We start from the raw sequence: 25,878 nt of genomic DNA on the forward strand, positions 1-25,878 counted from the left end.
CAGAAAGTATATATTCGCACAGGGAATGAGGTGTATTTCAGGGGTACCCAAAACTTTTGTGCTATAATATACAGGCCGGTTTTAACAGAGGCACAGTTTCCATGAACCAGCAGCAGATATATTGCCGAAAGCTTGGCAGCATATTATGTCCTTTTTTCGGATCGCGGCCAGGTGACTTAGATTACATTTACTTGTAACAGTTAACCGCGTTTTAAACGTGGCGAATTTTCACTCTTCAGTGTAATTTACCATCCTACGAATAACATGAACACAACGAAGGCAACATAATGATGACATTTCGGAAACACCCCGGGCTGTTCTTATTATTTTTGTGGCGAGGACGCCATTCGAAACTGCCTTTCTCCTCTATTTGTTTTGGGGTCTTTTATTGGTCGTGACGTCACACTATGTAAATGCGATAAAAATTGCTTGAATGTTGAAATATGGGAATGGGCAACGTTTGTGGTTTTACATAAAGTATTGAGAAGGATTTAATCACGTGTTTCGTTTCCATACATTGATTGATCGTATACGAATTTCTGACGATTAAATTCACATTTGTGCAAAGAAGATGCAAAATCGTCCCAGAATTTTTAATTTCGACGTATTTCAGGATCCCAGGACTGTCACAAGTCGGAAAAACGTCGCAACAGTGATTCTAAACCTTTTTAATGACATAGTACAGATATATTTCTGGTAAAATTACATGCATTTCATCGCTTTTAGCGTTCTTGTGCATATTGTTCATCTATACTTAGGCTACATGACAAGCTTAAAAACTACGCCAACAAAGGCCCAATGAAATAACAAGAAATACTAAACAATCACAATATGATGGTTCCGCTTCAAATTTATCTATTAAGTGCAATGTTATTGACGGTATGGTATAAATAATATTTCAAATACAAATCTCCAGAGTAAATTTGTCAAAAAACACATTGCGCTCAAAGGTTTGGATGTTGTTCGTATAGTGTCCATAGATATCACTGGTATATCAATTTTGTATTGCTTTGATTAACAATGAAGGATTTGCGTGGTAATGGTGACATGCAATGTGTTTGACATACAAGTTTTTGCATCACACTCTAGTATTTGTAACGATGGAGACCTTCAAAAGGCATTTACAATTGTTTCTAGAGGTTCCCAAATAATTCGTCGTTTCAATGTTAGGTGCCGCAAACTATTTTGGTTCGAAACAGTTTTGTTTCTATAACAAACCGCATATCATTTCAGCTGTTGCAATGACAAAAAAACGAATTATTGTGTACGCAAGCGAATTCGTCCTAAAAATAGTCACCATTTTTCGGGTGAGTCGCCATAGCATTTTGTCAGAGATGAGTGCGTCACCGATTTAAGAAAGTTGGGAACGTGGTATTAGTTAACGTAATTGCGATACGTTTATGCTCGAATGAAGTGAGGCCAATATAGCAAAACACAAACAGCTTCATAGTTACCACTGGAAATAGCTATCGGCGTTTTCTGTAATACATCGCAATAGCATTCAAAAAATTCGACGAACTTTGCGAAAAACAATGTGGATAAGGAGCATTAATGCTCGCCGGCGTTCGATTACATGTGTGTAAGTGTGTAAGCACATCAAGCGGTTTTTTAAGTTTTCCGTAGGTTTCCTCAAGATACACCGGTCGTGACCAGGGCCCCGGAAGGTTGAGATTTTGGTACAATCACGTACACACGGCACACAAAATACCGCCAAAGTGTCACAAAGCCAATATGCAAACAAGCACGTGGTTGCAAGGCCGCCTTTGTAATTGCTACTCTTGTGGGCAAATCAGATAACAGTCGCACGAACTTTTGAATTCTGCGGAATGTTTTGCAAAATATCTACCGCTCAAATGCATCTAACATGACAAGTTGCAAAACAAGTTCTGAAATTCTGTTAGCGCTTCTCTGTACAGGCAATAACAGCTTACATCTCTGTAACCGTGTGCTATAAGAGCAAATGCGGCAACTTCGCCAAATTGTTGCTGATTAGGCTCTAGTTTTTTAAAAAAATCGGCCTGTAATCAAATACGTTTGTGGCGACATCGGTCGTGCCACTTATAATACAGAAACGACTTTTTTTCCACCCAAACTTTTTTAACCAATGTAATTAGCATATATTGCGGCGTTTGCTTTCCCACTTTCGTGCCTAATTTAGGCTTTAAATCAATTTACGGGTGCGGGCCGGGTTTAAGCAGAGTTCGGGTCAACACATTCGGGTTCGGGCCTAAAATGTTGGACCCTATTACAACTTGTGTAGGCCCGAACCCTGCTTAAACCCGGCCCGAACCCGTAAATTAATTTAATGTGTTGGACCCTATATACAAAAAATTCTCTTCGGGGCGGAATTGTTTCTGGCGTCGCACAATCTTTCGGTAATTTTCTACAGCTTTGCAAGGTACTTTTGCTCCTTCAATTCGACATACCTTAAAGACAGAGCAACGAAAAATGTTTAAATATAGCTTTGACAAAATGCTGCACTCCGCATTTTTGCAACCAAGACAGTTTGTCCTCGTTCAAAGCAAATTAACACACCGTAGGCAAATGCCGGTACCGCCAGGAACAGGTTGCAACTGGTTCAAGATTAATTATCGCAGCCCACGCGATCCCACAAAATATACAGACATGTCACGTGCGTGCTCCTCAAATAAACTAACAACAGGAAAATCCTGCTACTGCTAATTACCGGGTGATATCCTGCGAGAGTCGGCAAAAAGCTTAGCAGGTAGATTCCAAGTTTCGCAGGACTTTCCGAAGAATTTATGCTTTGTTTTTCTAAACTTGCAACTTCGTGTGTGTAGGCGTCGAAGACCTATAAATTCTTTCACGATTTTCACGTAAAAGACTTATAAGCAGTACAAAATGGCTACTGGTGTATCGTACTTAACAAAAGTGACCTAATCACCGCAAATACGTCTGTTTAATATAGTTGGGCATCGCAAGTTCAATATTATACGAATTATGTATTCGTTTAGCACTGGGTTTTTCAACTGGGGCCCCCCTCCCCTGATCTAAGGGTCCACAGTGACCTATCGAAGGGACTTTCCAAAATGTCTTGTCGGTAATGGGGGCCAACAGAGTTTAAAAAGGTGGCCACGGATCCATGGACCCAACGAGTTAAGAAACACTGGTCTAGCATATCATACTTCCAAGCTAGCCGCTCAGATATTGCAGTGATTAAAACCACGTACCATTAAAATGTCAACAGATAAGTGCGTATAAGTGTATTCGTTTCCATAAAAGTCAATACTGTATGTGTGCGTCGGTATAAACTTTTGTTAGAAGTTATTGCGTTATGTAAACGAAAATTGCGCATATTTTTGCCTGAGTTCCATGCAGCTTTTGAAACAGCGGCCAATAAATCGAATGTGATGCAATGTTGCGAATGGTTGTCCAGAAGAACCGAAAACAAATTAAATCTCCCCTCGTTTGGCCGCCGATGTAGAAGCAAAACTAATCGAATTTTGGGAATATTTATTGCTTATTTTTGATGCCGTCTTGCGGTTTGAACTAAATCAAGGGATTTGCTTACGAAAGTTGATCACGCACTTAGGGCCATATGCGGACGCAATAGTGCACTTAGTCAAATTTTAAAGAAAAAACTTCTGTATAAAATCGAACTAACAATTACACTTGGTAGCGAAACACGACGCGCGACATGCGACGTCTGTCCGCGCTGTAAAAATAACGCTGAATACCATCACGAACTCCTGATTTGTGTATTCATTAACTTGGGAAACCTATCCTAATTTGAAAGCAATTAACTTTGCAATGGTATAAATATCTGGCCTCTGTACATACTCAAATGACTGCATTATTTTGCAGCAATAAGTCACTGTTTGGTTTAGTGAATGTACCGGTATAGCCCATTGAAAGATATCAAAAGTAAGCATGCAAATTTCAATGAATTCTGTTACAAAGCCTCAGTTTCGTGTTTGCATACCTACTATATTAAGTTACATAATAATTTAATAACTTGCCTTGAAGGCGGCGCACATATTACGTCACAAAATGGCAAACAACCGAATGGCGGTAATTGCTTTCAAAATGTTCGTGCTTTATCACCTGTTTGTCCCGTAATAATTGCTATAGTTACGTAACAGTAGAACAAGAACATACGTTATGGAGCTTGCAATCGGTTACTCATCATTTTCGTGACATCACATCACATGGCGTGATGCAGCATGATGATAGTGCCATAAACGTTTTTATTAAATTTGTCTAGAATTAGGTTGACCGGGGTCAAATCTTGATCCTTTCTTAGGTTTTAATTAGTGGTATAACTTATTCGTAAGCATATGGTTTATGTCTCGTGCTGTGTGCGAAAGGTCATGAATGGTCATTTTGGTCATTTTGCAAAAAAATCCTCGACTTCCCTATACGTTAATAACTTTTTTCTGCAAGAAATCCACCGCACTCTTTTCGGGTCATTAACCTGGTTTGTGTTCAAGTAAAGTATGCCGGCCTGCGCAACCCTAAAAACAGATTTAATCAAATCAAATCATGTTAATTTTGCGAAAAAAAGCAACTACGCAGATGAACAATATACAAAGAAATAAAATGGCATGGGCACCAATCAAACCACAAAGATTTTTAAGTCATGCGCCCATGTAAAGTGATATCCTTATGGAGAATCACCGTCTGCCGTAGGATCGCAGCCAGTCGCACTGGGAGGTGATGGGTTGCGACAGGTTTCATGTGACGGAAGGTGGCCACCCGGCCGTGCTGGCCAAAGCAAAACCGATCGAAACGCAAACGCCAATTAACTCGGTTCTCAGAACGTTTCCTTTGATCCACATCAACAGACCTTAAACGTCTCGAGGACAATCCAATCGTGGTCAAAAGCAAATCGATGGTTAATATGTTTCACTTGGCTGGAATACGAAACCTACCCATTTGCTGTGGTGAAAGTAAACAAGAACGTCCTTCGGTAAAAGAATTCTTGCCGGAACCGCGCCCCAGTGTGAATTCAGTGGCTGGGGTGTCGCAAATAGATTTAAACTTAATTCTCTTTTTTGGCCCTCTTTTTAAAAAAGACTGACTTTTTTAATCAAAAGATATGAGAAACTTAACTTTGGAAAATTTATTCACTTATTTGAGACATCTCGCCCAGCATACGAAATCACAATGGTTTCTTTTTCCGTGTAAATTCAACCTTTACGGTAAGATTTTTTTTTGCTATTACCAGTTGTCGTGTACGACTAAAAAGCGAAATGAAAAATTCAGCACTGTTCAGATCGTCGTGCAATTCTCCGAAATTGTCACACGACCCTAAAGACCTTGTGGTAATTTGCAAGACACAATACGTTTAGTTGATCCTTGATTTGTCTCCGGACTTTGTACGTGAGGTTGCCACACCTCCACAGTTAGTATCAACCGGATTGGAGGCCGGCTCGACATTACTGTGATAGAACATTGTTAAGCACACGACACCGCCGCTGGCTTTGGAAAGACTATGCTAATAAAGAAAATATGTAGATGAACCAATAGATAGTTTGTTACCTTTTTTCTGGTAATGTTGTGATATAAATACTTGCCCCAATGCTGGGGTTGCCAAAATGTAGAAGAGATGCAAGAATATTTAAGCCTTTATATGCAGCAAGTGCAATAAATTTTTGTGGTGATATTTTGTAGAATAAAAGATTTATTTCCAAAGAAAAACAAACAAGGACAACACATAGCACCTTCATGATACAAACAGGAATATCATTGCACAACATAACTATTCACAACACACACAATATTTAACAAAAAGCCCCTTTTCTAAAAATGTGCACAAGAGGGCAAGTTAAGCTGTCATGAATTTCTGCATGGCAAAATACAACATAAAAATGATTTAGGCAACTTTTAGAAAATCAGGGTATAAAGCAGTTTGGCAGTGCTTGGGCCACATTTGTCTGTATGTCGTGTTAAAATATACATATGCCCAAAACACGGCAGGAATTAAAACAATTAATGAAGCCATGATGAGGAACTTTGATGTGGCAGTCCTGAACGACAAAACAGTTATTTAATTAAAATGCAAAAACATAATGCAATGGAAACTTGCCTGGTTGATCCATGCATAAAGCCAGACCACAAAGTTACAATAAGCAGACCTCCAAACTCTCTGCAATGACAACAAACAGATGTTTAAGCACTGCTTTGAAAATATCAATAGTTGTGCAGGCAAGTTCTGGGAGAAAATACCCAACTTTACAAAAATTTTGTTGCAAAGCTCATGGGATGTTGTATCAATTTTACTGTGACCTTAATGATAATGTAAGTCATTGGTTTTCAAACATTTTCTCTTGCGACACACAAAAGATTTACCATACTGCAATGAACCAGTAATAAATATACCAATGCCAGAGTGGTTTATTCTTAAGTTTGCTAATTTCAGTCACAGAAGGCCATCTTAACTTATTATTTGCCTCCACTTCTTCGTAAAAATTGTTGCATGAACATCCTTTTTATAACGATGCACCAGGGTATACAATTTGAGAATCATTGGTGTAAGCAATCCAAATGAATCAAAGATATACTGCTGAATGTTTTCAGATACCAACCTTCCTGCTTCATTGTGAATTATCCAGTTCACAAAATTATCTTTAAACTTGTAGTCCAAGTCAAGTATGATCCCTCCAAAAATGCAATAACCAACAATGATCATTTCATTCAGTTGCTTGACAAACTTGTGCTCTGAAACACAACACTTAGTTAGATGGAACAGAGTTCTGGATTGAGAGTTAAATAAAAAATGTATACTTCTTCAATGAAACAAAACAAATTAAGACATACAAAACTTGAGTGGTTGACAGATACCATGGTAACAAACACTAATTGGTTAAAAAAGATCATGGGTATATGCATTACCTGTAAATATGGGGTTTATGGAAGTTGCCAAAGATAGAAATGCTGGGAGAAGATAAACAGGCTATATAAGATAAAATAAGAAAAATCAATTCTTTCAGCAGCAGAAAAAACAAGCATTTAAAATACTTACAATCCAAATGTGTGGATCGGGGTCATTTTTCTACAAAACAATGGCATGTGAAGATCTTATTAATTGCAATTAAATAACTATTACGTATATGTTACCTTACCTGGACATAAGCAGACAAACAGAAGTACAAGGCACCAAGAAAGTGTATAAACTGGAAAAGAGTCATTTTCGACGTTTTCTCTCTACATTAAAAGTTGTAGAAACAAAACAAATTACTTGTTATGCAGCGACCACAGATTTGTTTTTAAGATTATTGCTTTGTAATGTCATGTGTGTTATGACTCATCATTATTTTCTGACTTATTTTTTTATCATGCAATAAGTCGACAAATATATAAAAAATACTTTTCGATTATTACAATGACTGCAATAATGATTATTTAAACAAATACACAAAATATTAGTCGTAAAGCAAAACTTTTGCCAAATTAATGTGTCTCACGTTGCAATGATATTTGTGGGGCTATTAAGTTATGAACGTGTATCTTTTAAATAGAAACAGCTATTTGATATTTATTACGTTAAACACAATTTTTTGTGTTGGTATGTTACCTACACTACAATATCTACGCTTATTTTAATAATTTGTTTTATTCACGCATAGAAATCGTACTGATTGAGTTTCGATCATCTGATTTATCTACGTAACAATGCATTTTTATGAGTTGATAAAAGACCAGTGTCTTGCGCCCGGCTTGTTGTGTTACGTTGAAGTTCAAGTCTAGGTTTTGCAATTGTTGGCATTCGCGAGTCTGTAATTCTAGTTTAATGTTGGAAAACTATGCGTTCATGTGTTCTGGTTTTCAGTTTTGTTTTGTCAATATGTTTTGCAGGTCAGGTTCAGGGTTTGTCAAAAGCTCTTGGACATAAAACCTGACAAAGTATGGCTGCACAAGTGGATTCTGCTGCAGAATGTAGCATAAAGGTGCAGCATTTCTCCTTTTTTGTGTAATACCTTTAAACAGCACCTAATGTAGTTTTTTTGTAGTTAATCTTTGTTAGTAAGTGTAGTTTTTTCTTCACATTTCCAAATAGAAACAAAAAGTTCCAAATGTACAAATGATTCATATAATAGTAATCAAAATTTAGCACGGAAAATATAGATCCCAAAAACGCAGTGACTGAAATAAAATAAACGTGTGTTGAATTCCTTTCAGGTCATGTGCAGGTTCCGTCCTCTCAACTCATCAGAAAAAGAAAGGGGAGACCAATTTTTGCCAAAATTTCCTGCACAAGAAAGTGTAACGTTTGGGCAACAGGTGATTTTCAATTAGTTATGATTCAATGATGTTTGCCGCCACTGCGCTCGTTCTCCTGAAATTATACTCACAATTTCATCCCAAATAACTTGTGTTACATTTTGTTGAAAAATGTTTAGTTTTTGGTGCTGTAACTTATATGATTTTTGCAATGTAAAAAAGAGACAATTGAAAAGGTGTTAATTGGTGTAAACTATTTTTTGTCACATTGTGACTAACATGATGTATGTTCATTTCCAGCCAAGAACATACACATTTGATCGAGTATTTGGGCCTTCAACCACCCAGGAACAAGTGTATGTTGCTGGAGCGAAACCAATTGTCAAAGGTAACATTTGTGGATCTACCAATTTCAATGAAATTAACATTCTATGATAATGTTTTGTTGTAGTCTGTATAAAAACAAAAAGGTTGGTTATATGGAAAAGATTAGTCACACAGTATTACTGTATTGTAATGGAATGGTACATTTGCTGCTTGTCGTGGTAACCATTTGTGCTGTACCTAAAACTTGTTGTAAAGCAGTCAAGAAAAGTTAGCTTGGTATTTGGTGTTGCATAAGACCATCCTGCTTTCGAAATGATTCAACTAGAAAGCGTAAATAATTGATGCAACTTCAGCCGTTGCATGATTCTTTTGTGTAGCTAATTGAGACTTTTTAATACATACATGACTGTTTTAGTGTAACCCCTAAGTTTTATGTCCATACCATTAACAATCAAAGCAAAGTTACAAGAAATAATGTGACATATGCTATGTCATGAGTTGTTGATTTATGTTGCAAAAAGATATAATTTGTGTGTCCCTGTCATGGCTGTCCACCTGTACATTGGCATTGACTGACAAATATATGACTTTAATGAACTTATGTTGGGTGCTGAGACATTGCCTAAAACAAGTTGGGATCAATGCAGTGGGTCATGCCCAGCTGTGTCATGAATTATTGATATGGAACTAATCAATATTTCTACTTAGCTTCTATGCATGTGCTCCTTATGGTGCATGTATGTGCATTTTGTCCATTTGAGCAACCTCTTTTTCTAAAAGTTTTTTTAAAGTTCACTCAAAAAGTATATATGTATTTTTTCACACACAGAACACACCAATAGTATAATTGCTTGGTTGCACTTCAGTGGTAAAGTCACACAATGAAGAAGATACATTTTGGTAACAATTAAACCATCCGATTCCTACAAATATATACAATGTGTATGCACTTTATCTAAACGGACACTTGCATTGGCAGATGTCCTTGAAGGATACAATGGAACAATATTCGCGTATGGACAAACCTCCAGTGGCAAGACCCACACTATGGAGGTGACTTTCCACTATTTATGGAACAATAACAATAGTCTGATTATGTAAAAGATATCTTCAAAGAACAGCTGCTTTTGGTCCTCACTGTGTGTAACCCGAAAGAGAACTTCTGAATTATTGATACATTACTTGTGTCTGATACAAAAAATGTGTTAAAAATGTTTTACTTTTTATTTCAACATTATTTTAACCACGCAGGGGGTTCTTCATGAAGAAAACATGATGGGAATTATTCCCAGAATCATCGACGACATTTTCAATCACATCTACACAATGGACGAAAACCTTGAGTTCCACATAAAAATCTCCTACTTTGAAATTTATTTAGACAAGATACGGGATTTGCTTGACGGTAAAACAACGTATTCAGTTTGATCCACTTGACGACAAAGTATATAATTTAAATATATAATCCCATATGTCAAGTTTACCATGTATCCAGAACACATAGTTATGAACATTTGGTTTAGAACAAGACCTCATGCAGCACAAAAAAATTGCAACTTTATTGCTTGTTTCACAGTTTCCAAAACCAACCTATCAGTTCACGAAGACAAAAACCGTGTGCCATACGTAAAGGGGTGCACAGAACGTTTTGTGGCATCGCCCGAAGAAGTCCTGGAAACAATAGACGAAGGAAAATCGAATCGCCATGTTGCTGTGACAAGTAAGTGTGTCTTCAATTATAGGTTGTAAATCAAGTCGAAAGGCATCGTTTTTACAAATGGCCCAGCTAAAATGGTATAATGCGGAAATTTCAAGCGCAGTGGTTATTGGTGGCAAGCTTTAAATTGTTGTGTGCAAAATTTGTCTATAGATCAATCATATAATTTAACAGATCATTTGAATATTAGTTTTGATCGCTTTACAATTGTTTAGCTTGAACTACTGTAATTTAAATATGACTGCTTTTCTGGCATAAATTAAAGTGACGTTATTTGTCCAACATTTCGTCTGCCATACAGCAAGACTTAAGGGTTTAACACCACGATTCAAACATAAACCACATAATAATCAAAGGCAATAAAAGAAAAAAGACATGTTAACACCTCTTGTGAAATTAAATTACTGTGTTTGCTATGTCCTCATTGCACCCTTTTACAGACATGAACGAACACAGTTCAAGAAGCCACAGTATATTTTTAATCAACGTGAAACAGGAAAACACAATTACTGAGACCAAACTGACCGGCAAACTGTATCTGGTGGATTTAGCTGGCAGTGAAAAGGTCAGTTGTGTGTTTAAATAAATATATGTTGAATGGACTGTTACTGTATAAATGTCTATGACAACAAAGAGCTTTTATATTCATGTCAGCTAGTCATGATTTGGATAAAATGGTTGCTGTGTAATATTGGTTTTGTGATTCAAGCGTAAGTGTTTCAGTAAAAGTACAGCCTTTTTACACGCTATTTTATATTCTGAACAAATTGCTGCTGCTCATATGCTAGTGCGACTATTTTTCCTTATGTTATACTTTGAAATGTAATTTCTTCTATAACACACCAACTGGTCCCTCATGTCAGAGATACTCCCTTAAATAATCCCTCACATTAAGTGGGCATTAGACAATGCCATTAGCACCCTGAATGACCAAACACATAAGCTTCTTTATTGAAAGTGGAATTGAATTCAGATGTATTTCTAATCCATTTTCCAAGAGGTTCCTTTATCCAGATAAGGGAACTGATTAGAAAAGGCAGGGGTACACAACTTGAATGAGGGTGTATGCCAAAACATTTTTGTTCTTGTGGTCGCATGCCACACTGTTATATTGTTCAATTAAAAACATCCTTATTTACACATTAGGATCTTTAAAAAAATCCACAAAACAAGATCTTGTGCGATGAAAAAGATATGGAACATTATGATCTGACAGAACAAAATACATGCTAAACATTTTACATGTGCCATTTTCAACCAATTGCTGCGTTATGCACCCTTGGTTTAAATTGTATAAATGCCTTGTTATTTTTGAAAATTATTTCCACAACTGTCAAAAAATTGTTAAAAGAAATTACAGTAAGACTTTTTTTAGGGCATAGCGCTGTATTGATTATTCTGTGTCCACATGTGACACACATTAAAGCCAATCTGTACAAAATTCAACGTCCTAACCATTTTCAATTATTTGATGTGGCCTATTGCAAACAGTCCTCTGAGACTAAAATTTAAACAACATCTTCCCCCGCGAGCATTCAGATTCATATTGTTTGGCTTCAACAATTGTTTGTAAGTGGAAGGAAGCTTAATCAATGCAACTGGAGGTTAAAAGCCCTTTGGCAACACTTAAGACATTGTTTTAAAACCCAACACTGGGCCACTGTAACCAATCCAGTATTAAAACCAGTATTTAATTGGTAAATTGCACTGTAATGATTTTCAGTATATATATACACTTTTATATTGCATGGAAAATGTGTACTTTTCTAGATAGTGGAAGTGTCCTTTAGTTTGGACTAATCACATTATAAAGCCGTTCTAGAAAAAAGTTCATCATTGGACCTATGTTTTTTATTTGTCTGTGGTACTTGGCCTAACTTTACCTAATGGCTCAACTTTACCTTATGTCATGTATGTACACATATACATACATATATATTTACTGACTGTATAATAACACTTTATTGTGTTGCAATGTTACTTCAGGTTTAGAATCAGAAATAGGCTCACCGATTGTATTTACCATTAATGCTGACCAAAGAAGTTTGATGACACTATACTGTTGGTTGTGTGTTGACATGACCCTTGTGTACTGTTACAACCAATTTTCCACTACAAGCCACATGTTAAGTAATTTTGATGTTTATTGATTTTTGCTAATTTCTGTATCAAGGTCGGCAAGACTGGTGCTGAGGGAACCTTGTTGGACGAGGCACGAAACATCAATAAATCATTATCAGCACTTGGAAACGTAATATCAGCCCTTGCTGATGGCAAAGTAAGCGAAAAAAATGTTTTTTATGTGAGCCCAAAGCAAGGTTTTCTAGTTTTTGTTGCTTAGTTTTGTCGATAATTGTTAATGCAGTCTTTTTGCCTAATTTTTGTATTATTATTATAGCCTTAAACAAAATTGTGAAAAAAAACCCATGGCATTCATTAACATAACAACGCAAATGTGTATAATGCTGGTAGTCCATGTAAAAGCCCGTCTATTAATCAGCAGTTTGTAAAATATTTTGTAAACAATGAAATTGAACATTTTATAAAATCATCCTGCAGCAGGAAGTGTCCACTTCATGCATTTATTTTTTCTCCACATTTCCCACATATAAACAGTGTACGACTCTGTGTAGAAAACCCACATTCCCTATCGAGACAGCAAGATGACTCGCATCTTGCAAGACAGCTTGGGTGGAAATTGTCGTACCACCATATTTATTTGTTGCTCTCCTGCAAGCTACAATGAAGCTGAAACCAAATCAACTCTCATGTTCGGCATCAGGTTTGTAAACTTGCTATCATGTCAGTGGTTCTTTTTTTGTGCAACACATTTGGAAAGATTCACCATACAATTATAAATTGTTGGCAATTTCAGTTGCATTAGGCTGACTTCACTTGTACAGGTTTTGTTAAATTGTTATGTAACATCCCTTTTTTTAAGGATATCTTGCTATACTCTCAATGCTACAATACGAATATCTATATTTTAGAAAATTTCGAGTACTTGTTAAAAACACGTTGTTAAATGATAGTCAACAAAAATTTATAGAGCTAAAACAATAAAGAACTCGGTGCAAGCTAACGTCGAACTCACCGCTGAACAATGGAGGAAAAAATATGAAAAAGAAAAAGACAAAAACAAAGCATTTGTCATCACGATCGCTCATCTCGAAAAAGAGCTCGCACGCTGGCGAAACGGTGAATTTATTTAAAAATTCTCCAAACACGTATTTTCTTTTGATGTTTGTATCAGTGGGGTTCTAACTTTGTATTTTTTTTTGACTTACTTAGATGAGAATTGCAATCATATTAGTGAGTATATCGTTGCATGGTCGTTGTTAACAGTCTAGTTTATTACATTGTTAATGTGAACAAAACTATAGCAGTATTAACCTAGAATATCAGTGTTGTTGGAAATGCTATGTAAATGACCTGTTTTGTATCCATGTTTTAAAATGGTTTCTTTTAAGCGGGGCTTTGTACACTTTTTTGTTCTGGGACTCTTTGTAGTTACATGTTAAAAATAATTAAACATTACAAGCCCCAATATAATTCTTAGAGGGTGTTATTTTTGCATTACCCCAAATAAAGGCCATGACCCATAGATCGAGTAGCCCTGCTCCAGAGAAAAAACTTGTGTTGTTGAGTGTTCAGTGTTTGTGTAAGATATGATGTATGTCCTAATTAATGCTTTGTGTTCTGTACACTTTGTGCTATAACAGTATCAAGCTTTTTTAATTATCTGAAAATTATTGATTATTTTCAGGCGACACTGTTCCGGTGGATGAACAAGTTAGTTCAAAGAACCGTAACTCATTGGCTCCGATCATCGATAATCAAATTGCTGCTGCCACAAACAATGTTGTCAATAATCAGGTGGGAAGAGTAATAATCCGATTTCCAACATATTGTCGTCTTAATTTACTGTCCTTGTTATTTGGAAAATTATTTGAATATGTTTCTTGAAAGTGCATTTGGAACCAATACCTTTGTTTAAAATAAGCATATAAACCCACCACAGTAACTTTCAGCCATTTTCATCATCCAATATCGAATCATTGCTGTGTATTTTGTGAGTATATGGTGTCTGAGTCTTCATCAACATGTTGTTACAGACTCAAATTGCCAGTGTTCAGTCAAATGACTCAATTGTTACCTCAGCTACCAGTGAGTCTCTCGACGAAGAAAGAAACAACTTATACAAGATGCTCGATGATAAGGCATGTATCGTACTTCTTGTATAATTTTTATAATATCTGTTGGTTTGTGCTGTTGCTGCAATGTTTTGTACCCTGGTGCCTGATAAAACTTGGTGTCTGAAAAGAAGATCTCCAAAACGCATTTTAAAAATTGTCCAAAAACAGAAAATTTTAACAATATGTGACGTCTTTTTTATCTTTTTTCACATACAGGATGAGGAAATTAACCAAGCGTCACAACTCGCGGAGAGGTTGAAGGCGGAGATGATCGAACAAGAAGAAATGATCACTCAAACCCGGTCGGATTATGAAAGTGTTCAGGAGGAAATGACTAGATTACAGGTAACGACAAAACTATTTATAACCACATTCTGATAAGGGTTTCCCTGCCTTTACTGGCATTCCATCTGTGCCATAATCTTAATCTGGGTCATTAATATTGATTTTACATAGTAGTAAAGCAGATTGGTAATTGAGTAACGGATTTTTTTGCTGTGCTTTTTCGCCCCAAAGTAGTATATCTTGTACATTGACATGGTACGAATTATGTAAAATGTGCAAATTAAAAAACTTTTTGATTTTCTTGACATTCAAAGCAGAAATGATAAAGCCATCGTGTTGATGAACTGTAGTGGTGTAACAATATGGTGTAACAATATGTGTTCTAACTATGAAAAAAGGCTTTTTTTTAGTAACTAAAAGATTTTTAAAGAAGTTAATTTCTTGTTGGATCACGCAGTGGTTGTCAATGTGGTGTAATTTTTTGAATGAAAGTCTTGTTTCTAAAATTAAATCTTGTTTATTGTCTTCAGTCAGAGAACGAGGCGGCGAAAGAAGAAGTTCAGGATGTATTGCAAGCACTGGAAGAACTGGCACTCAACTATGACCGAAAAGTTCAAATTGCCGACGACAAAACCAAAGAACTCAACCAAGTTTGTGAAGAACTTACTGAAAAGAGTGTAAGTGACCTGCTGGTGAAATTTCATATTTTTTTCAAATTTAGTGTAACATAACAGATGTTTATTATTCCACCAGCTACCAGTGGTGCATAGCTTTGTATATTATCAGGTTGATAAAAAAATACAGTAGTAAATAATTGTTGAATTTTTTTGCATTTTATAAAGGTGGAAAACCCACGTACAAAAATGTACAATCAAACTTACTAAATTTAATGTTGCTGTTGCTGCCAGGGATATATTAAAACTAAAAACTTCTGCTTATATGATTCCTAGGACTGAAAATGTAGTTTTGTAAACTCGTGTTTGGGTTTAACATCTGAATTAAAAACAAATCTATTTTAAAGTGTCCCACTTTCTACATTTGATTGTAACTTAAATTGTTTATACTTGGTTTCTACAAGGTTTTCTAATCAAGTGAACTTTCTTTGTAGAAATCGCTCAGTGCTCTACAAACAGAGGTTTCGCACTTGAAAGAAATCAGCGACCTACACAAGCGACGAGTGAGCGATATGATGTCACCGATGCTGAAGGACCTCAGTGAAATTGGAACCTCAATAGGAACACAAGATTATGTAAGTGACCAGAGTGTCAAAATATGCAGTAAAAGCTGTCAAAGAAAATATTCAGGAAACTGTTCATTCCAACATTTGCATAATTTTTTTTTTTTTTTCACCCTTTAGCAAATTCCTGAGGCGATCGGTGAAAAATTTGAGGAAGAAATAACGACAACACGCCTGTTCGTATCTCGCATGAAATCGGAGGTAAAACAGCTCGCCACCAAGTGTCAGAAACTGCAAACATCCCAAGAGGACAACGACAAGAGACTCGTTGAAGCAGAACAGGAGCTGTCAGCTTCCAATTTGCTCGTCCAACAAGTAACAACTTGTTCTTAAAATTTTATAGGCATTTTTTGTTCTATTGCACTCTTCAGTGCATTAAACTATATTAATGATGCAGGTTTTACTATTATAAAACATAGAACGTTTTATGATAAAGCTTGGCATATGGTTTGTTGCACTTTGCCCAGTGAAATTAGGTTGTAAGGCTGCTATAAAGTGTGCACTAAATTATTGATGGAAGCCTTCATGACGTCAGTTCAGTCGGTGCTTTCCAAAACTTGTTGCATGGTACAGAGAATATTTAATAAATGTGTTTTTAAACTTTGATATCTTTTTGCTTATTTTCCAGGTGCATTTTGCATCTAGTGCTCAAGAATATTGCTTTTAGGCCACTTTTGGACCTCATTGGTGTTACACAAAGTTTAACATACACTTGTAAATATATTATATGTATAAAGTATTTATTAAATTTAAAACACAAATTTGTCATTACTTTCTCTATAATAATGCTCATTACTTGGCACAATATAATAATCCACACTATTCAATACAATATTTTTAACATTTAGAAATTTTTATTTTAGAATTCAAAAAATACTCCATGTAAAGAGTTCTTTTTTACTATGTTTTAATTATATTAATATTATCAAAAGAATAGAAACGTTTGTTTCCTGGTTAAAATCTGTCGGCTTTCTTACAAGACAAATACATTCCCCTTAGAAACGTTGTCAGTGTATTTTTCAAAAAACTTACATGTAATTAAATAATATCTAGTTACCATTTAGTAGATATATTGTGGAATTTCAAATAGTCAACTATGTATGTGTTTGTTTCAGCATGAATTAAAGATGAAGTCGTTGATGGAATACATGAAGGAGGTTGAGAACAGGAAGAGGAGCCTGGAGGAATCGGTGGACAAACTAAATGAGGAGATTGCCCACCTCCGGTCGGAAGACAGGATGAGATCTCTTGCTCTCGAAGACAAAGAAAAAGAATCCATGGTGAGAAGAAAGACATGTTTGTGAAAATGGTTGTAGATAGAACAAAAAAGTCCAATATTTTTTGTCCTGGAGAAGTAAATGCTTCTGTGCTATCTCTGCAGCAAGTAATTCTTGGAAAACTGTCCTGCAAAAAATATCACTTCCTTCTGCTGTGAGGTCCTTGTTTTTGCAAGGATGATTTTGTCAAGGCTCCAAAAGTCTTTAAAAACTGCAAATTGTCCTTAACAAGACTGTATTAATGACAAATTTTTGCTGTAATGAATTACAGAAACAACATATCAAAAATACCACTTTTGTAAGTCGTAAATCCTTTGCTTTTACTAAGCATGAATTAAAACAGTCATATTGTCATTTATTCTGTGTTTTTTAGCCTTGAACCAATATTTTTTATTCCAGGATCACCAGAAAGCAGCGGAGGACATTAAGACATCGATGAAAGATGAATTGGACTCGCACAGGGATGCTCACCAACAACAAGTATCACAACTCCGCGATGAGGTCGATCAGAAGATGAAGCTCATCGAAGAACTCAAAGAGTAAGTTTGAACATTTGCATCTAAACCTTCACTTGTTTAACACAGCAAAGATTGCCCTGGCTCGACCAATACAGTTATAAGCAAAGCATTTTTTGTTTGGGTAATAATTGTATGGTTAGTTTGAGTAAAACTTTTGACCTGTGAAGTGACACATCAAATTTACCAATTATTATCACCTTATTGTTGCTACATAATCCTGTAGAAGTCTCGCCGGATGGTGGACGAAATAAAAAAAACTCTCTGTGCCAGAAAAACAATTCTTATTAAAATATCGCACTTTTTCAGCAACTACCAAAAGCTGCAGCTTGAGCACGAGAAGCTCCAGAGCGATTACAAGAAGGTGAAGAAAGAGGAGCGTGACAAGGAATTGAAGTTGAAAGATCTCCATTCCCAGTTTGATCGGAGGGAACAAGCCAGACAAGACCTCAAGGTAGGATTTAAAATACTTTATACTAATTGACAGCAAATTACAGCATTTCACTCATGATGTCATAGTTGACAAAGCTATCGTATTTATTCGATTATAGGTAGTGACTCATGAAGTTTTAGGGTGAAGTTTTGTCTCATAAAGCTTAAAGTTTTTTATATGGCCGTTCGTGTGACTTAAGATCACGAGTAAATGCCGTAAGTCATTAATACGCATTCTATTAAGTGGCTGTTACCAATAGATTTTTACCCTTACAATAGCATATACAGTAGGGGTGGCAAACACGTCGATCGTTTAACTTTAACTGGTTGATCGCGTCTGATTTTGTGTTGTCTTTACGATACGGGTAAATACACATAAACGTCAATTGCATGAATTCACGGTGAAGTCTGACAGCTTTTCATTGATGTTCGCCTAGTTAAAATGCAGTGATCAGATTTCAGTGTCGCAACACAACTATACGCCTGTTTTTTTTTTTCACTGAAAAATTTCTGTCAAATGACCGAAATGCCAGCAAAAATTTAGGACATTTTCAATTTATTTTGGTCATTTACGGTATAATTCTTTCGTTCGCAAAAATGTAAGCAACTTGAATAATCTACCAGCCAATTTCCTTTGGGACATTGTTTCCGAAACTGCTTTTATTTTTTGTGACATTTCTAAAAAAATTGGGTCAATGACAGACAAATGACACAAAAAACCAGCTATGCGCAAACTATCATGTAAAACTCGACCCATGTTATTCCAGTTTCCAATAGATTTTTGCCCTTACCTAGCTAATAGTTTTTTGTTTATCAATTAGGAATGTACTGTAATAACATGCATTTGCGAAAACAAATCAATTACTCTTGGATAGTAGCGGATCCAGCAAGGCTGCGAAGCCAGTAAACCTAGCGTCCTCGATACGTTAGCTGTGGTCGCCAAGTAAGGACCTGCGCAGTGGGGCGATTGTATGAAACACTTTATACAAATTTGTGCTTGAAGCAATGCAAAAGTGACCTCTAGGCTTCTAGGTCTTAAAAAGTAACAAAAAGGGAAATATTTTGTGATTTTGATACAGGGTTTGGAGGAAACGGTCAACAAGGAACTGCAGACTCTCCACAACCTGCGCAAGTTATTCGTGCAGGATCTTAACGCCAAAGTTAAAAAGGTGGGTGTCAGTCCAAACCATGCAACCTCGTCTATTGCCCGTGCAGGCTTTGTATTAAAATCGATCACCCTGTTTTGGAGTGCTTTTATTGCGTTAGAGCGGGGTTTCTCAACGGTGCCATGAAGGCCCTTCTGTGGGCCACAGGGACCGCACTAATTCCGCTGTAAAAAGTCATTAAAACTTGTTTTGTTTGGCTGTTTTTTGCTTGTTTCTTTTTCTGGATGAGCAAGGGGCCACAGACTCTTGAGCCTTACTGTCGGGGGGGCCACAAAGCATCAAAGGTTTAGAACCACTACATTCGAGAACGTCTCGATCCGTTACTAAAGTTCTCTTGTTTCTCTTGTAGCCAAGCATTCTAAGGAACACTTCCGGGTAAAAGTTTTAATACAAATCCTGCATTTCGTCGTGTCCATGTTGTGTTTGTGTCTCATCCGTTTCAATGTTTGTTTTATCAGAAGTCATAATTTCGAAAAACACATAAGTATGGCCCAAAACCAAATAATTTCTATCAAAGCTGGTCATTGCGCTGGGCTTTGTTAGACGACATGGCCTTGGTGTTTTATTTTACTTTTAAATAATCAGGAAATTGGGAAAAACCTTAAAAAAAATACTGCTGCGCGTTCGCGTTGCCTGGGCACGTATAGATGTTAAAATTACGATATATGTTGACATGTTTTTTTTTTAATTTTTCCTTCGCAGCAACTTGCCGGCGAGGACGTGGAAGATATGGGCGGTTCAGTTGTGCAGAAACAGAAAATATCCTTTCTTGAAGGAAATCTCGACCAACTTACGAAAGTGCACAAGCAGGTTTGTGACGTCATAAGCACTCGCAACGGTTGCTAGCCAACCCTCGTGCATGTGCAAGTTTTTTCACCACTGCCAACATTTTTGACTTTCGTAATTTTGATATGGGTCGCATGCAGTGGTGGGATTCAAATTTTTTGTCAGCCGGTTCTATCACAAAAGTCATTTTTTTCAGCCGGTTCTGTTACAAAAATCCATTGACAGTAGCCAGTATCTCATCAACTTTCGTGAGACGGTTCTATTGAACCGGTGCGAACCGGCTGAATCCCACCACTGGTCGCATACCCAAAAAGCAACATTTTTACAACAATCCTTGAAATAGTGTGTCGAAACGCTGGAAACACTAACACTGGTCCGATAATTTCGTGCACACTACGAATAATACCACGAAAATGACACAAAACATCGCAATTATAGACTGTTACTAAAATATAGCATTTAGTTTGCCATGTTTAGGTTGCCACGTAAGTGTAAAATGTTTTGAATGTTTACGTTATCTTGAAAGCCACGAACATCCGTATTTGTAATACCAAATAATAACTGTATCTAAATGCTCAGTTAGCCATAACCAGGGCTGTTTCTATTCCAGCTGGTTCGTGATAATGCTGATCTTCGCTGTGAGCTACCCAAGCTAGAAAAGCGACTTCGCGCGACCGCGGAAAGAGTCAAATCCCTCGAACAAGCACTCAGAGAGGCGAAAGAGGGGGCGATGCGGGACCGCAAGCGGTAAGATGTAACATTGTCTCGTCGTCAGTGCGTCTTCAATAGAGCCTACCCTTGAGAGCTGCAGACAGGGTGTACGCACTGTTTCGACCTGTAAGGTCTCATCAGTGCAGCTGTTGACTGTGGCCCTGTGCTAGTTTTTACACAAGCAGGAACACAGATTTCCACTTATGGTCAACGTCGATCCTATACACTCTTTGTATTTGAAGGTTGGATAAATGTCAGTGGTATTTGGTCTTCTTGAAATGTAGGTTCAGGTCAGAAACTGTATACCGCGAGACGAAGTTAGGCGTATACAACCGGGCAATATTTTTAAAAACCTGATTAACTTTTTATTTTTGACAAACTTTTGATGTTACAACAGTTGAATATTCGCTAAAGCCTGTCCAGATTTATGGTTAAACTGCATTTATATGACGAAGAAATTCTATTGTGACGTCATAACTCTTAAAAAATGGATTAAAGCAATTAAACAAATTCCGTTATTTATTGTTTGCAGATATCAGGGCGAAGTTGATCGCATCAAGGAGGTCGTCCGCTCCAAGAATATGAACCGGCGAGTTCATTCGGCTCAAATCGGTGAGTTTTGGGTCGTACTAATTTGACTTCTGTGCAAATATATTTTCATTTAAAAATAAGGAAAAAAGATGTACAAAATACAATTTTTTTTTAAGAACTTAATATAACACAAAAACTACCCGTTTTTGTTTCTTCAAACCCACAAGATAATCATTCCCAGCGGCTGGAGAACGCGCATTGAGTTGAAACTTTACCGTGATTTACAACATACTTACTTAACTTTACAGCGAAACCAATCAGACCCGGACAGAATTCCCCGCATGGGTCAACAACGATCAGAGGTGGCGGACAACCAGTTGTTGCTATTCGGGGAGGTGGCGGAAGGTAAAGGGTTGCTTGTCTATAGTAAATATACTGATATAACTTTAAAGCACGACGCGAAACTACATCCGTATTTTACTTTGTAATATTCCTGTGTATTTTGTTTTAAATATTCTTACTGTGGTACCAGTGCTGAAATCTAACCTAGACACACATACACAATGGTTGATTTTTTCCTGTAATTTCAATCGTTCCGGTTTGAATCGTTAAGTTTATTTTTTTTTTACTTTCAACCCTACTTGGTAGCAATTCAAAGCACGAGAAAGGTAACAGTAATACTAAAAAAATCCGTTTTCTCAAAAATATTTCGCCTTTATCTCAATACGAAACAACCAACACCTAAAATTGGTCGGAATGAATAACGACCACCCATTGTTGTTGTTCCAGAACCCGCACACCCACCACACCCCGTGTTGATGATGTTGCGACCGGAGACAAACCGCGACCCGGCAAAGACGGTCAACCTCCAATTACTGCCGGCGGTAAGACTACACATAATATATCGCAACGTCCATCCTATAGTTCGCGGTTGCCAATTTTTTTTTGCGTAACTCCAGTGTTTCCGAAAAAAATAATCCACGTCTGGGTATTGTTTCGTTTAGGAAACATGGATGTTCTGTGGTTAAACTGTTCCCCTCTTATTTGAATCGACCCGAATTTATTTAAAAATCTTACATTGCGAATTCCTGCGACCCAAAATGTAGAAGTTATGCAGTGAGTGTGACGTAACAAACAATTAAAGAACTATAAAAACACCGGTACTCAAAAATTTTGTTTTATATTTTTTCGCTTCACTTACAACAAAAACACTTTCAGACGATCCACAGGTTGGAAAAGTCTGCTTTAATCTAATCTTTATTCTTTTATCAAGTATTCTTAAGAGTGCTAATATTGGTAAGGGTCAATTTCGGTCTAAATTCCATTCATAACGAGTCGCAAATTAAGAGAAATTCTTGAGAGTTGCATAAAATGACCACTTCCATTTCATTTCATAACCAACATCTCCTCAACCAGGTATCATGGTATGACCCTGGGTAAGACCTCTACTGCCACCAGGTGGACGTTTTCCGTTTGTTTTACACCTTCTTTTCTACATTAACTGTTGTTTTGCAGCCAAGAATGTCGGCCACTAACGGTCATAACCGCATAACGACGTTCAAACCGACCCCCTAATCCGTATGTAAACACTTACCAGAAATTCTTCTAATTTTCATGCTGTATTAATTTCCCTTTCCTCCCGCATGCGTTGGTTTTTGTGCCAGCATCGCGCACAAAATTAAGGGTGGCAGTGATTACATCCCACCGCTTATGAACTTGTTTGCTTTGGAACAAAAACGACTTTATTGGGCGCCTTTTTAATCATTTCAATAGGAAGCCTACAGCACAACTAATTACAAACAATTTCAATGTAGTTTTGATTAAATGCGATTTCTTGTTGAGGTAATTATTTCCAAACAGTAAAACAAGTAATTTGTTAAACTAAAGTTTCCAGAGAAAATGTTACATTTGTAATTTAATGCGATTTCTTATTAAACTAAATGCCAAATTCTGACATTGTAAGTTCAAGCTTCGCTCGTGTCATGCACTGCCTATAATCACCTTGTCGAAAAAAATAAAATTGAATATTGGCCTTCTTCGGGTGCCATCAAAAGCCGTTAATGCCGAATTTTATTTTTATTTTTTTGCATGCTGAACAGAAGCATGGGAATAAGTGCAGGTAATTTTGAACTTAGTGAAATTGCTGTGTTTGTCGTGTGTTCGTAGTTCCGGGCATTTTCTTTTCTTTGTGGTGTCGCCTTAATTTAGCATGCTTCCGGTTCAACGTAGAAAATGCAATGTGTTTCTACAGTTTCGGGGAAATTCCCTGCAAAGAAACCGTTTAATTTGAACTTTTCACAAGTAGAAATGTATTATTATATCTATAGCGTCTTGTGATTTCTTGTGCTTTAAGTAAAACCGACGAAGGCTAAACTAACTATCAACAAGCTTGGGTAGAAATTAATGGATTTTACTAATCACCAATTTAAGTAGTATTTTCATAAGCATAGAAAACTGGCAACCCATTAACATACGCACATCTTACAGTATTAAAACACAAACAATGCAATTTTTGTTGCTTTTTTATGCTGTACAATCCAAATTTACTGTAAAAGTTAAACAAAATGCATATAACAGCGTTTGGATCTGTTGAATTCGGTCGGTTGTTCGTATTTTTGCCAAAAAATGTCATTTTACATTTAGGCTTCACGACCAGCGAGATGATTGAAATGAAAAAACTGCGGCAAAAACAGTTGATTGCGCAACAGAACCCACCCCATCTCCGCCAGTCTCCTGCTTTATAATCAGTGTAGTTATGTTGATTGTCGTGGAACGAATACTATGACCATCGTTACATTATTATCACTACTACGAAGTGTGTACTGGTACAATGCGACTTTTCAGATACGTTTAGACAAATACGACTGATCTGTAAACCTGGCACTGTTCTGATAGCTGTTCATATATATATATCTATATATGTGCTATTTATTGTAAGTTTGTAGGTAATTGGTGGACAGCAACTGTTATCAACAAATTTTCGCCGTAAATTGTTTTTTGCCCCTGGATGTGTATCACTGATGACGTTGATACGCTAAATTCACAATGTTCAATTGCTTCAAATCAAACCTGTTCGCCGTGGACTGTTTTAAATTCAAAAACTGCCATGCTCCCTGAAAAACGACCCAAACCAGAAGCAAAACCTTTTCGAAATGGTGCAATTACTTTGTGATGACGTTGCAAAATATGATCGTGCATGAGCTTACGTGTGCATTTGTCATTGGCTGGCGCAAATCATTGCATGTAGGTCTCGTATGGCTTGGTGTATGGGAACAATACCAGATAGCAAAATCTGTTGCCCAGTTTTTCAAGTTCCGTATCCATTCGCCACTGCTTCAATTGCACCCGAAAGCTGCAGTTTTCGGTCGTGTTCTTTTGACAATAGGCCCGTTCTACTAGTTCGCTGGGATTGTGACGTCACAATGTAAATCCGCTCCTTCCCAAAACATGACACTGCAAAACTCGCATTTCCCCCAAAAGGTTTGAAACGGGACTCCCTGTGGCGCAGATATATGTATATTTATTGTAACAACGGTTTAAATATCGCACAGTGTATTCGAAAATTCGCAAATGTATCGGTTTGATATCGGGAAATTCGACGCCAGATCGTTCCGTGAAGATGTTTTATTTATTATTATAATTCCTTGTTTGTTCTTGCTCCTGTTATTTATGTGACGCGGTCGGTGTCCAACATTAGCGCCTTGAAAGTGCGTTTGTCGCGGCAGAATCACCACTCACGCCCAGCGCCCCACTGTTTGTTAAATCATACCTGGATGCTTATAAAACAAAAAGCGGTGTTCAAAAACGTTGCACTGATCACCCAAAGGGCAAAAACTGGGTGGTGGCAAGTCTTCAACTGCACGGTCACGATATACTTGGTTGAGCCGGTCCTAAAAATGCTTGCGCGTCTCCGATTGTGCAATCTTACGCCCGCCGCCGGGTCCCGAATGTCTTTCTTAATTCATATAACGCCCGGAAGCCGTGTTGTGTCGTTGCATGCCATCATTCGTGACCGCTTTATGACGTCACCGCCGTTACCTGACCCCCGTGGCGGAGGTTCTGCATTGTGGGGGTCGCACCCCCACTGACTGTTGAAAGGGCGAAGTAATAAAACTGTCTCGATGTTAAAATATTGCCTGTTTGTTTTGTACGAAGCCTGATGGGTGAAGTGTGTCAGGTAATTGAGAATAAGTTATTTGGAGCTAAATAATGTAACCGTGGGCTGTATTTGGAGTAAAGTAGCATCTAAGGAAGTATTGCATCTAAATGTACCAATACTTCTATACCAATATTAGTTACTGTGACAATGGGCCACGCACATTAAATCCGATCAAAACTAATTTTAGGCTGGAAAACCAATTGATCTTTTCATCTTGTCATATTTACAAAGCGAATCCTGCAATGTGTAACTCCACTTGATACTAACATTGTCACTCTGATATGGCAAATTTTAATTGTTTATTTTGGAGCGCTGGTTTTCACAGAATTCACATACCTTAGTTACCGTAGGTATA

At 37.1% G+C, this 25,878-nt stretch overlaps 2 protein-coding genes across 6 annotated transcripts; one reads left to right on the forward strand and one right to left on the reverse strand.

Annotated features, from left to right (window-relative positions):
• Positions 1 to 5,674: 5,674 nt before the first annotated feature.
• On the reverse strand, positions 5,675 to 7,226 carry LOC145905433 (transmembrane protein 220-like). Its single transcript, XM_082992633.1, has 6 exons — positions 7,086 to 7,226; positions 6,986 to 7,015; positions 6,856 to 6,916; positions 6,549 to 6,681; positions 6,050 to 6,109; positions 5,675 to 5,990 (listed from the first exon to the last, which is right to left on the reverse strand). Exons 1-6 carry the CDS (start codon positions 7,149 to 7,151, stop codon positions 5,837 to 5,839), a joined length of 504 nt encoding a protein of 167 aa, XP_082848759.1. The 5' UTR covers positions 7,152 to 7,226; the 3' UTR covers positions 5,675 to 5,836.
• A 590-nt stretch (positions 7,227 to 7,816) lies between these two features.
• LOC145905426 (kinesin heavy chain-like) lies at positions 7,817 to 25,481 on the forward strand. 5 transcript variants are annotated; one of them, XM_082992620.1, is made up of 27 exons: positions 7,817 to 7,910; positions 8,143 to 8,244; positions 8,485 to 8,572; positions 9,491 to 9,564; positions 9,763 to 9,916; positions 10,088 to 10,231; positions 10,669 to 10,793; positions 12,402 to 12,506; positions 12,862 to 13,010; positions 13,278 to 13,426; positions 13,995 to 14,104; positions 14,344 to 14,448; positions 14,641 to 14,769; positions 15,240 to 15,386; positions 15,818 to 15,958; positions 16,067 to 16,261; positions 17,062 to 17,226; positions 17,623 to 17,762; positions 18,048 to 18,192; positions 19,250 to 19,339; positions 20,039 to 20,146; positions 20,733 to 20,869; positions 21,366 to 21,445; positions 21,673 to 21,769; positions 22,154 to 22,248; positions 22,880 to 22,942; positions 24,008 to 25,481. In XM_082992620.1, exons 1-26 carry the CDS (start codon positions 7,869 to 7,871, stop codon positions 22,897 to 22,899), a joined length of 3,036 nt encoding a protein of 1,011 aa, XP_082848746.1. In that variant the 5' UTR covers positions 7,817 to 7,868; the 3' UTR covers positions 22,900 to 22,942; positions 24,008 to 25,481. The 5 variants fall into 5 exon arrangements, with proteins under 5 accessions (XP_082848746.1, XP_082848747.1, XP_082848750.1 ...); XM_082992621.1 differs by lacking the exon at positions 22,880 to 22,942 and adding an exon at positions 23,464 to 23,483; XM_082992624.1 differs by lacking the exon at positions 22,880 to 22,942 and adding an exon at positions 22,781 to 22,800 and having other exon boundaries at positions 24,008 to 24,080.
• Positions 25,482 to 25,878: the final 397 nt, after the last annotated feature.

The sequence above is a fragment of the Ascidia mentula genome, chromosome 6 (assembly GCF_947561715.1).
Source record: "Ascidia mentula chromosome 6, kaAscMent1.1, whole genome shotgun sequence".
NCBI classification, from domain to species: domain Eukaryota; kingdom Metazoa; phylum Chordata; class Ascidiacea; order Phlebobranchia; family Ascidiidae; genus Ascidia; species Ascidia mentula.